Raw genomic sequence first — 13580 nt, 5'->3', positions numbered from 1 at the left:
CACTAGAGGTTCTTTACTGGTATAGGTTTAGGGCAAAGCACTTATATCATGGATGCAACTTATCCTGGCAAAACTACACTTATTCCAAACTAACCTCCCTTCCTCCCTCTATCAATAGCCATAAAAGCTACCTCAGTAAAAGCCTCTACGCTAGGAACTTCTGCTGGCAAAGTTAGGAAGTCAGGGATCATACCACTGACCAGCACAGCTAAGCCAGCAGTATGACAGATAGACATCACTTTAGTTATCATGGAGTAACAATTTTCAACAAATAATTCTGCTTCTTTATTTATGCACTGTCCACTGAATTACAATTAGATACAGAGCCACCACTTGGGCATCTGCAGGGTCATCCCAAAGGAAGGCAAGGGCAGGCCCCAGGGAACCCCTCACCCAGTGTCCTAGAGGCATGACCCGGGCAAGACCCCCTCCCTCTCCTGCCACAAGCGCCACCTATTCCCCGCTCAACCCACACCCTGTCCCCAGACCCTCTCTCCGACCAGCCTGCCTGGTATTACCCAAGGCACAGCACACCCCCTCCCCACCGCACTCACTACCTGACACAAGCAGCAGCCTGCTCCGCTCCCCCACCCCCTCCCGCTGAGCCCCACATTTCTGCGGGTGACTAGGGACAAAGCCCACTTCTTCTACCATGGAGAAGTAGGGCTCTGTGGGGCAGCAGGGCACAGCAGAGCAGAGCAGGCTGCTGTTTGCACCATATGGTGGTGGCAGGGAGGCCTGCAGGGAGACTGCCCCTGCTACCGCTGATGCTGCCCCCTGTCCCCGCCAACCACATAACCAACTTGGAAAGCCCTCCTCCCAATAGAGACAATGGGAGTTCTATCGGACTAGCTTCTGTTGGTGAGAGAGCTGTGTAGCTTGAAAGCTTGTCTTTCCTACCAACAGAAATTGGTTCCATAAAGGCTATTACCTCAGCCACTTCGTCTCTTTAAGATCACATGATGCTAAGTAGAAATGCCTGGAGATTCAGCATGACTACTTTCTAGAACGCTCTTGTTAAAATAACGAATGTTTCCATTCTAAGGAGCCGAATTATCTGGGCTAATTAGTTACATTCACTGAAAAAATACATGTTGGCTACATCTACATGAGAAGCCTCTGTTGACAGAAGTCACTGTCTGAATGGATTTCCCTGCAAAGCTTCTGTCGACAGATTGCGTCTACACATAAAGGCAGATAAAAAGAGCGAGCCGCCTGTTAACAGAGTGGCTGGACTGCCTGGCCCTTGCTAAACAGAATGGCTGACTGGAAGCTCTGCAAACAGATCTGCCCAGTGACCTGGAAGCCCTATCTGTGGACAAAAGGGCCCCAGTGCATTTACACAGCTGTTTTGTTGACAGAGCACTGTCAAGAGAGGTGTTACACCTGAATGGGGTGAGAGATAATGCTGCTGATGGATGTGCCAAGTTTTGTTGACAAACATTTTGCATGTAGCCACTCCACAGCTCTTCCTGACAAAAGACCAATTTTGCTGGGGAAAGTCTCTCATGTAGCTGTAGCCCTAGCGTTTACAGAAAAATATGCCATACAAGTTTTAATTCTTCCTTGTCAAATCTGAGGTGACATAGAACTGCGACTAAGAAAAATGAACATACACAGCTCCTGGACGATGCATGTCGATACACGAGTCTTCTGTTTGTGTTCTCTTTGTTTTTCCAATGTAAACCAAAACATGTTTTGGAGTTATAATTTCATTTTTATTTTGGAGTGCTTGTTTTATGGTGTTTGTTTCTCAAACCCCTTTTGGAACTCTACAACTGATGTGAGCATTGAAGTCTGCTCCAAGGAACAAAAGTGCAGTCCAGCGGAACTAAATGAAATTGTGTTTTGGTGCTACAATAATCTTATAAATACAGCTTCACTGAATAACTGTGGTGGAAAAAATCTCAGAAGAATCACACAAAAAGTGTTTGGCTCAAAGAAGTGCCACAAATGTGGATGCTTTTCTGAACATGTTACAGTACCATAAAGATCTGATCAGGAACAGGCTCTCCCCACCAGCTTTCCACTGCTCGCAGCAGAAGTAAAAGGTTCAGAGGAGGCCACAGAGAGATAGACTGGACAGTAGTGGATTTTCTTGGGTAAATATTGTAAGGGGAGAAAGGAAGTGGAGGGATGCAGAAATTTTCAGCCAAAGGGAACCTTACTGGCCAAAGCGTTTTGAGGCAAAAAGAAGGGAATGGCAATGGAGGTATTTTAAAAACAGTGGTGTGGGAGTGGGGGGTGTCTGTCAGCTATACTGACGTTACCACTCTTACTGGGTACCTGCAGCACTGCCCCACTTTGAAAAAGAAGATGAAAGTAAGATAATGGAACCTTTATCCTCATCTCATGCACCATTCCTAGGGATTAATTCAAGAGCACAGGGCTGCCTTCTACAGTTGCTAAGAAAAGTTACCAGCCCAGGTGCAAAATCTGCTCAGACACAGAGATGACTGGTGCAGAGGTGTTAGGAGGTGCACCAGTCAAATGCCCCTGCCCCATCCTCTCCTAGCCCTTCCCATTTTCACGCATGTCCCATCTCTTCCTTGCCCCGCCCCCTCCGTATCCTTGCTTGAACCCTACACACCTACTTCCTTGGAAGTGCTGTGCTGCTTCTGATGGGTACAGGGGCAGTAATACCCCACCACTCCCCCCAGGATGGCACAGCCTAAGACTAGCATTTGAGGCCACACCACTGTGGGGGAGTGGGGGAGAGGCAGGACTGCCCCCTACTTATAAGTGTTGCGATGTTCATGATGAGTGCGAGGGTACATGTGACCCCCAGTGCATCCCCATGCATCACCTATGCTCAGAAATCTACAGTCATGATCAATGACTGATGATCATGAAAAAGTACCAGAATTATATTTTACCAGCAGATTTACCTGGTGTTGTAATATTTTTTAAATAAAATTAAAATGTACATGCTTTATTTAAATGATTATATTTTTCAAAAGTTAAGGAGAAAAAAGAAGTTCCTATTAACAGAAGAATTAAAGAGACTCAAGCATTAGATAGAGCTTGTGGTAGACAATGTTTTTTTCCCCACTACCCACTCTCAATGCATCCATGCATAGTTGCCTGTGTCCAGAGCAAGCCTCTCTCACACACCAGGCAGGGGACGGACAGCCTGTCTTTGCTACAAATGGTGCTAGGTTTAGTTTAACTTTGTAGCTTCTGAGTGTGGGAGGTGAGAGCACAGGTGAACAGCCCAGGGAGTCCCTGCTCAGCTCCCAATTTCCACAGAACTGCATGGGAGTGTAAGGGATGGCTCAGGTAGCTCCAGCTGTGCAGACACCAGCGATCAGAGAGTCATAAAACCAACCTGGGGTCAGCTACCAAAAAAGCAGCCAATGCCTCCATGGGTCTCTGGACCACGGAGCCAGAGAAGGATCGTGGCCCTTCCAGGGGTGAACTCCCGACCCCCACCACCCAAAAAAAAAAGCTGAACATATTTGCAGTGGGGCTATACCTTCCTAGGAAGATGCTGGAGAGCAGGCTGGGAGCAGGGCTATACTTGTGAATATTGAGAGGTGGGGAATTGGTTATATAGTTGATGTAGCTTTGTAGTTACACTTCACCCTCTCCTTCTCTAGAACCTTTTTCTTTTTCCTGTGTCCAGTCAAGTCCCCCTGTGTATACTGTTGTTTCTGTGTGGCATTTCATGTGTCAGAGTTTGTATTTTTGTATTTCATCTCTTGAGAACTGGATTATACTCCTCCTATTACTTTATTTTGATTTTTTGTTGAGTAATAAAGAAAAAATGGCTACAGTCAATTTGGTTTCCAACAGCATTTTCTTCTAGTTTTCAAAACATGAGCATTGATGTAGCTTTGCCAAAACAGCACTACTCTAAATCTCTCCATTTTATCTCCTTTCTATGAGGTTTATTGAGAAGCAGTCCTGCTTCTATTTGTTGTATTCTTCTGGCTCATCTTGGTTCCATCTCTTTCAACATTCACTCGATGTCAGTTTTGAGGACTCTACCTGTCTCTTTTCTGTTTGGTTTTAGGAGAAGCAGTTGCAGTCCAGGTAGATCCTGTTCTCCTGGCACAGCCAAACCCTTATGCTGCTTTAAGTTGTAATAAGTGGAAGCTGTACTCCAAATGTGGTTCGGGTGACCATCCTATTAGGCAGGACGGTCTTGTATCTGGGACACCAAAAAGGCATCCCTACTTATTTTTTAAAATAGACTAATTGTCTCATATTTGGGCCCCTCCCCCAGGCTGATCTTTTTCGCCAGCAGGAGTTCTCTGAGACTCGGTGAAGTAAGAGAGCCTGCGTGGCTGTTGCACCCCTGCCGCTTCCCTGAGGCTTGAGGAGAGCTGGCAGCTGAGGCATCCCTGCAGCTGGGGAGGGGTCAGTGGCTGTGACTTCCCCAGGGCTGTGTGGGGAGCGCCAGCAGCTGCTGCTTCCCTAGGGCTCCCGGGGAGGGCCGTCAGCTGCCGCCTCCTTCCCAGCTCCCCGGGTCTTGGTGAAGCTGCCCCTCCCCCTCCACGTCACCCTAAATTTGGTGCTCCTAGCTCTTAGGCTACGTCTACAGTAGGGTTTTGTCAACAAAACTCATGAAGTGTCTACACACAAAATGCATTTTGTTCATAGTCTGTTGACAAAACCCAGCACTTTTGCCAACAGTACTCTGCCTCTCTGACTGAGGAATAATGCCTTTGTCGACAGTTTCTGTCATCAAAAAGCCATGTAGATGCTCTGAGGGGGGGCCCTCTGTCGACAGTCAGAGCTTCCGATTCTTCGGGCAGCCCTTTTTGCTGAGCTTCCAGATGGCCGTTCTAGAGAGGGCCGGGGAGTCTGGCTTTTCTCTGTCAACAGAGGGATCGCTCTGTGTGGATGCGATCTGTTGACAGAAGTTTTGTCGGAAGATCTCTTCTGACAATAACTTCAGTCGACAGATCGCTTTAGTACAGCCATAGCCTTACTGTTTAGGAGGAGCTCTTGATCAGACAAACAGAAAACTACAAAATATAGAGAAGCCTGGCCCACGGAAAAATAATTTTTGTGGAGCAAGTAAAATTTAGCAGGGCTAGTGTGATGTTTTTATCTTTCAGAGGATGGAACCTTCCAGGACAGCTACTACTGTGTTCCACAGAATGGCTACCCACAGTCCTATATGGGACTGCAGAACAGCCCAGAGACTTCAGGGAAAGGTTACTGTCTTCATCAAACATCATGGCACTGGCAAACACAGTGAGGGACTAAAGGTTGTTTCAGAAATACTCTTATTTATTTAGATACTTTCCTATTGTGTACACAACATATGATACACCAGTCCAAAAGCCAAGTAAAGCATATGGATATTTGATTCCATTTTATCCCATACTCCATAGACTCATCCCCTCACAGGAGATGACAGCATGTGACCAGGGGAAGATTACAGAGTGCCACCCAAGCACTGGGAAATCGTGGGAGGAGGTGGTAACTGAGGCCAATTGTACACTTTTGGCAGCATGTAAAAGTATGACACCACATGTCCATCCAGCATGGGAATAAAGAGCAGTGCAGATGATGAGACAAGGCTTAAGGTGCCCTGTTCTACTCACCTACACACACACACACAAACACACCTACATTGCTATATTTTGCAGTGCAAGTTCCTGCCTCCTGTCCCCCACTGCCAGAAGGGACGGGATGGGGTGAGACAGAGGAGGTTAGGAGCTAAGAACACATATATACACTTGTCCGATGCCTCGGTGCAATTCAGTCCCAAACCATTAAGGGTTAAGTTATAATCAACACTCCAGAGCCTGAACAACAGCAAAGTAACACTACTGATGTAATTGATAAAACATAAATCCTGTACATACACATGAGCATGAGTTGTTTCCCTTCTACTTTGATACTACAAGAAAAGCTCTTTTTCTAATAAGCTCCAGCCATGGTCCAGGACCCTATTGTACTAGGGGCTGTATAAACATAACAAAAAGTATAGTCCTGTCCCTAAAGAGCTTACACTCTAAGCATAGCATAAGAACAGATGGATTCACACAGAAAGATGGGGAAGAATACCACCCATACCATTGTCTCAGAACATTCTGTTGGGGTTGCCAGCAGAGGGCTCTTAAACACTCATTTAATATATTTATTTCTAAAAGAGCACTTATGTTTAGACATTACCAAAAGAGCTTTTCCTTACATGAACTTTAAGGAGGTGGAAGCAATCACAATGGACATAGCTATTCCTTAAGGACATTGGCAATTCTTGTCACCATGCCTCCCATGAAGCAGTTCAAATTGCTTAAAACTTTGATAATGATTACTTGCCTGCATTTAAATGATGGTCGTTTACCCTCCCATTCCCTGTTTGTATAGCCCCTTTCATGAAGTGTGCCTCAAGGCCCCTTTCAAACAACACTAATCAGTACACAAAATTATACTGAGGCAAATAACCTTGTCACAAATTCCATTACACAGTAAAAGCTAAATAAAAAATAATAGCTTTCCTGACTGTATTTAAAAATATATCTCCACTTAGTGTCAAGCTTCTCAAGTTGAAGAGAAAGCCACAGGAAAGCCCAGGACCCATGGAACAGCTAGGGAAATAAAAAGCTAAGAGATCGTTTATATGTACTTGACCAATACCATGTTACCACCTGATGAACAGAAATGGCAGTTGTAAAAATCAACACATATTAAAACTGCCAGTTAATGCCAAAGCCACATATTTTCCACAAGGAACCTTAGAGTAACAGCAGGCTTTGATGTCCTATCAGGCACACCAGCCAGCTGGGAATGGCAATAATCTGGTGTTGCAATAGCTGACTATTTTAAGGTTTGACTGAGCAAGATTGACATCAACCTGACAATGTTAAAGGAAAACTGTAACCGTTTTGCTCAGCTTGCCAGTTCAAAAGGTAAGAAGCATTTCTCACCATAAGTAAGAGTAATTTCTTATCTATACACATGTGTGATCTCCTAGACCGGCTCAGACAAATGAATGTACTTCCCTCAGCAGCAAGTGTAAACAAGGGAAACAGATGTCTGATAGCGTCACTGCCGTTATATAGGATGCTTGTTGTCTGTTCACTGGCAGCCCCAAACTGTTGAATAAAAACTGAACAAACTTCTCTGCCCCAAGAAAATTGAGTAGGATGTCTGGGCTACTGTAGTAAGTCATGAATGCTAGAAATTACCTTTCTTTAAACAACTAGACTTTTCTTTAAACTGGACTTTCATAGCAGTCTCAAATGCTAAGAAAAATAGCAGATTATAGCATCATCCCCAAAATGGTCACATCAGAAAAAGACCATTACCTTTTATTAAGGCTGAGAAAATTCCTGTACAAAGAGGACGCCTCTGGATGGCCTAAACAGAGGACTAAAATTCAGCTCATGATCATAGGCATCCTGGTGTACTGATGGCTTATTTCCTGGCACTGCAATACATTTTAACCTTACCCATATGGGGGAGTACCATAGAATGGATTCTCTCTCTAATCATGCCTGCAGTCCTGCTCTGCAGCACAGACAGAAGCAACACGAAAGCAACGATTCTTCCAGGCAGAGAGAGGGTCAAGCAAATACTATGGATAGTGATCACCCAATACCCTGAATGGAAGGAAAGGGACCAGGCTCTCAGTTTGTTTGTTTATTTATTTAACAGTGGTGAGGAAAAAGAAGAAATGTAGCAGAGAGAGGGGCTCAAAGCAAAGGAAGCAAGGAACACCAGAAACAAGAGAAAAATGCAAATCAAAAACAAGTGAGAATCTCTGCTCCTGTTCCCTTGTTTCTGCATTTCTGCCCCTTTTAGTTCAGTTGGAGAATATGGTGGAAAGGGAATGGCGTGGGGAGACAAATGAAAGAACAGAAACAGACATGTCACTGAATAAGAAAGGACCTGAAATCACACCTTAGGATCTGGGACTGTCCCATTTTATAGTTAGGATGGAGAGGAACAAAGAACAGGGGTCCTCCTTCTTCTAACCAAAAAATAAAACTGCATGGTATGCCAGGCTAGCCACGCCTCTGCCAAAATTGGTGACATACATCTTGTTTATGGAACTCTAGCTGCAGCATTTAGGCATTTTACCTCCCTATAATGTGATCTTTCAGTAAAAAACACGAACACAAACAACTGGAGGACATACAAGAGAAATGGTTTAATTACCACTTCTAGACTTGATTCTTCTTCTAATACAGAAGAAATCTAATTTCCTAACCATTGAGGGGCAAAATTTGAAGCCACCACTCATACAGAACTCTGGATATGTTTCTCCTCTCTTAATTTCAGTCATTTTAAAGCCATAACATTAATTCCAAGTGTATCCTTATATAGCACACAAAAGCATTTATTTTCTTTCTTGAGATGCAGACCTGTCAATGGCATATTGTTCTCCTTTTGTTTCTGAGCCATGCCATATGCGTTTAGTTACTTCAGTTTTGTCGTGTACCAAGGCATGTGTGGATGTACACCACCAATAGAAACATGCGGCTGACTGGAGGAAGCTGTGGGGCTTTCTGCTTATCAGCTGGGCGGCACCTGAATCACTGCTGGGTGGCCACCCAAGTACTTGGTTTACAGGGAGAGCAGATTGTGACCTCCTTTTAATGGGGTCACCAGGATTGACTCAGACTTGCTGGGGACCAGGGCTGAAGCATGACCTCCAACACCAGGGTCTGAAGCAGAAGCCCCAAGCTTCTGCCCTGGGTGATGGGGCTCAGCTTATACTCCAGCAAGCTCAGGTTTTGGTCCCACCTCCTGGGGTTGTGTACAGGTTGAACCCCTCTCATCTGGCACCCTCAGGACTTGACTGAGGCCAGACGAGAGAATTTGCCAGAGGATGGGAGGTCAATATTTTCTAGCATGTTACCAAGACTTTCACTACTTACTGGGCTCTTAGAAGACATTTAGGGTAAATTGCAACTGAATAACAGCACAGAACACTGAGAGCCAAAGCTTGTGGCTGGAAACAAACTATGGGATCATGGGAAACATGGCTTCACCTGCGATAAGGGATCATCCAGGCTAACTAAAATCATGATGGATTATGGAGTTTGCCAGATGACACAGTTCCAAATTAGACAGGTTCAACCTGTAGCAATTTTGTGGCCAGAACAGGGTTGTGGTGCAAAGGAAGTTGAGAACCCCTGCTCTAGCGCATGCAGTGGGACTGAAAGCCTTGGAAGGTCCCTGGGCAAGGTGGGAAAAGCCAACACCACCACTCAGACCACAGCACGCCACCCTCCCTCAGTGCTGCCTGGAGCAGCACTGATGGCCATGAGTTCCAGGCCCTTTTATATAACCAGCCCCTCAGGCAACTGACGCTTTTGTCTCCCCTGCCAGCATGAGCCCATGACCATTTAATACCATGTTTTCTGAACTTGTGTCAGTTTGTCAACACCTTTCCTTCAATGTCATTTCTAAAACAGGATAGAGTAGCTCAGCTCATTAAATCAAGTCATAGAGAGGGGACATTTTTAATTCCTGCTCTGTGACATCACTCATCTGCACATGTAGTCCAAAAAGGACACTGAACTTTTGTGATGCTACAGAACTTTGCAAATTTACAAAGGACCACTAACACCATTAATGGGATTATAAAACGACAAAAAATTGGGTGACCAGCTGTTCAGTTTTTACTGGGACAGCCCCTTATTTAAACTATCTCACAGGCATCCCAACTTAAAAAAAGAAAAAAAATGGGCAAATTGCCCAGTATTTTGCAGGGCTCTTGTTCCCTGGCACCTGGTGTCTCGGGGCTGCAGCATCCACTGCCAGAGAGCTCCTCCATGGGACAATTGCCCTGCTCTCTGATGCCCTGCACCTTGGGGCAGCAGCTCCTGCTGCAGGGGAGCTCTTCTGTGGGGCAGCCACCCCACTTCCCAGGACCCCACAACAGCAGCTCCTGCTGCGAGCAAGCTCTTCCATGGGGCAGCTGCCTCATTCCCTCACATCGCGCACCTAGGGAAGACAGCTCCTGCTGCCAGGGAGCCCCTCCAAGGGGCGGATGCTTTGTTTCCCAGCATCCCACACCTCAAGGATGCAGCTGCTGCTACTCGGAAGCTCCTCTGCAGGGCACTGCCCCATTCACAGGCACAGCAGCCCTTGCTGCCAGCAACCCCTGTGTTCTGCCAGGAGGTTGTCGAGACGCCATTCTCCGCACCCCCTCACTGGGAGGCTGCAGCAGCCCCCATCGCCAGGGAGACATGACATGGGATTGCAGCCCTACTCCCATCCCTGGAGGCAGGTGGCCCAGATTTGTAACAGAGCAATGTGGTTACCCTAACTAAAAAGTACTTCCAAAAATCACCATTATCACCTTGTAGGAAAAGCTGCAGGTTGCAGCAGTCGTAAGGGCGTGCTAAAAAATAACTATCCCCAAGCTGGGAGGCATGTAGGCACTTTGATACTACAAATAACAAAAATAAAATAATAATACAAAAATAAATAATCAGAACTTGGGTACAGCCAGTCCCAATGCACAAGGGAAGTTAATACTACCTGAAATCAGTTGTATGCAGAATTCCACGGGAGTTATTGCCCACATGTTGGATCTTAGGGGAGAAGAACATTCTGACTACTAAGAAATCTGTTCAGGGTGTAGCACCACTCTGTATTTTTAGTGCTTGGTTTCATAATAAATGCCAAACCTCTTTTCCTTTAGCAGAACTTGCAGTACTGCCAGGAGATTTAGGGGATTATTCAGCTTCACTTGGACATTAACCTTCTTACAGTATATAAGAAGGTGGAGACAAGATGAATGAATCCCACTGGAATGGCAAGACTAACTCGAAGAAAAATACCAATTGGCCCACAATCAGTACATTGGGCACATAGTTTGAACTAGTATAATGTATAAAGCACAGACTGCAGTCCTGTACCTGGATCTACTACAGAATCATCAGACTGGTCTGTGGGGCTTAAATTTCCCCAACTGTAAAACGCTGATGATAGCTACCTAAGAGAGCTGTTAGGGGACTTGTCTAACTATTGTTAGTGAAACCTTCTGAAACTCAGGCTGAAACCTCTATGGACATACAAAATATCAAAGGAAAAAACTTTGGGTCACTAGACAGAACTACTTGTGGGCAACAGGGGAACCCCAGTGAGAAGACTGAACTCTCTAAAGGAAATGGACAGCCTGCCATCAAGTGTGACACTTTTACTAAACGGTCTGAAAGAGATATTGCTTCCCAAAGGGACCAAGAGTTACAAATGCTTTGTATGTGGGAGTAGGAGAATAGATTTGGTATCCCAAACGTCTGTGGTCCACAATGGAATCCCACTCCAGACCAACATTACACCGCAGATGGCCTCACAGGAAAAAAAAACTGCCACCGGACCAGAGGGGCTGATATCTTATTCCTTCCATGCAATTTTCCCAAGCACTGAGCCTCAGCTGAAAATTCACATGCCTCCAAACATCTTCTCTCAGACCTGCCTGTTCATTATGGGTGTGAGTCTCAGCTGGCGCAAATCAGTATAGCTTCAGTATAGCACTAAGTCAATTTACTCCAATTGAGAATATAGCCCTGTGTGTCTTTGGGTACTGTCCCTGCTCCCAGAAATATAGAGATTATCTTAGTCACACTGGGAGATGGTAGAGACCCTGTGGGGATGGTACACGCTAACCTAGTAGCTAGTGCTGAGAATAAATATAGTAAGAGCTCAGAGTCAAGATGTACAGCATGTCATACGAAAGAGAAACAGAATGAGAAGTAAAACTATTAATGGCAATACCATAAAATCACTGGGAAAAATAAGCAGTAAATCAGTTCAGTACAAAACCTAAGAGAACAAAGAGATGCTCAAGGCTATCAAGTACCTGATTCTAGAGAGTTCATTCTGCAGATATCAAGCCCCACAGCACAGAGCTGGGGGATGGAGGTAGGGATGTGAAAAGCATAAATCATTACTGACCTTTGCAGATTTTCCGTTAGGATATGTCTACCCTATAGCCAGAAGAGAGTTCCTTGAATTGGTGTGCAGTAAAGTGGGAGGACAGTTACACCACTGCGACCCTTTCAAGAGCCGTTGCTTGAAAAACAAAGTATAAAACACAAGAAGTTCATTGACCACATCTTTCACAGTCACATTTCTAGCTCCTCCATAAAGGGGTAATTACAGTTAAATTTTAAACATCGAAAAGGCATAAGTACTTTTTGTAGCCATTAGAACTGGTAGTCCTACAACAATGCAAACGTAACTAAGCTGAACATAAAACCAAGGAGCAGATCATGGGCTATACATAAGGGACCAACAGGCGTCTTCCATCACCCATTTAAAAGTGTTTTAATGAGTGTGTATGGGATGTTACAAGGTTACTAATTCCATAACCAAGTACATCTAGTTGCCCTGGGCCAGAGCAGGTGGTCCCAGTTGGGCCAATCCAGAGGGGAGGGGCTGCCCTGGGCTATAAAAAGTCCAAAAGAGCTTAAGTGAGAACAGAGCTGGAAGGGACCATGGCTGGCATGTGGCAGAATGTGTGGCAAAGTGTGTAGCAGGAACAGCAGGACTGTCAGAGTCCCGGGAGAAGATGACAGGAAGTGAGAGATCTGAAGGGTGAGTTTAAGGCCTGGTTTGTCTGCAGTTTGTTAAACTACATAATAAAATTGCCTCCGAAAGACTGCAGGCACGGCAGAGACTCATTGGACAATCTCAGATGGACCCTGATACAATCAAGGTGGATCACAGGTACCAAGGAAAAAGAAAGTTGAAGCCTAGGTATGACTGACAACCCACCCACTTTGGATGTCCAGGAATTGATGGACCCCAAGTATGAAGAAACCCATTTTGAGAAAAAAAGGTTCATTCCAAGTTGGTACCTGGAGGGTTGGTAGCAATTGCAGGAGCTTGCATTCCAGTTTCCGGAGGGGGCCGTATGACAGAAGAAGCATGAGGTACATGGACCTACAGAAGAGACTAATTATTCAATCATAAAAACACTGGGCTTACAGAGACCACAGCCCTGATAGGGATTTGTCCAACCTGTTTAAAAAAAAAAATCCCAGGGAGGAGGCTTATTCCATTGATTAACAGCCCTAATAGAAGGTTTTCCTAGTATCTAACCTAAATCTCCCATCCTGCAGATTAAACCCACTTTGTCTTTCTTATTTTCAGTGGCCATGAAGCACAGCTGATCATTGTCCTTTTTGTAACAGCCCTTACCATATCTGAACAGTTGTCAGGTTTCCCCAACTCTTCTTTACTGGAGACTAAACTTGCGCAGTTGTTCAAGCCATTCCTCACTGGTCAAGTTTTCTAGAATTTTTTAAAATGTTCTTGGTCTCCTCTGAGCTCTCTCCAGTTTTGCCCTACCTTTCCTCGGGTATATTGTCCAGATGGCGACACGGTGCTCCAGGTAAAGCTTCACCAGTTCCAAGAAAGTCGGAACAATTATCTCCCATGTTTTACATATAAACACTCCTGTTAATACACACCAGAATGATAGTAGCCTTTTGTTTAAAGCAACTTCATCATACTGGTGATTCATATTCAGTCTGTAACCACTCAACCCCCCGCAGAACATCTTCAGCAGTACTTTAGACTAGCCAGCAACTCATATCTGACAAAAGCAGCTCTTTGCCCACGAAAGCTTACACTCCAAAATATCTGTTAGTTTATAA

General features: G+C 45.1%; 1 protein-coding gene across 2 annotated transcripts in view; it reads right to left on the bottom strand.

Annotated features, from left to right (window-relative positions):
- The window catches only part of FIGN (fidgetin, microtubule severing factor), a 131389-nt gene that overhangs the window by 36288 nt on the left and 81521 nt on the right, over positions 1–13580 (bottom strand). The window contains exon 1 of one of the 2 annotated variants that reach the window (XM_075001558.1): positions 10456–10507. The exons of the other annotated variant lie outside the window; for it this stretch is intronic. Within the exon in view, the coding sequence (XP_074857659.1) occupies positions 10456–10501 (46 nt within the window). The 5' untranslated portion in view covers positions 10502–10507. Of the gene's footprint in view, positions 1–10455; positions 10508–13580 lie in introns of those variants that run through there. 2 annotated transcript variants of the gene reach the window in all.

Source organism: Carettochelys insculpta, chromosome 8 (assembly GCF_033958435.1).
Source record: "Carettochelys insculpta isolate YL-2023 chromosome 8, ASM3395843v1, whole genome shotgun sequence".
Lineage (NCBI taxonomy): Eukaryota > Metazoa > Chordata > Testudines > Carettochelyidae > Carettochelys > Carettochelys insculpta.
This window is presented reverse-complemented; position numbering and strand designations above follow the sequence as displayed.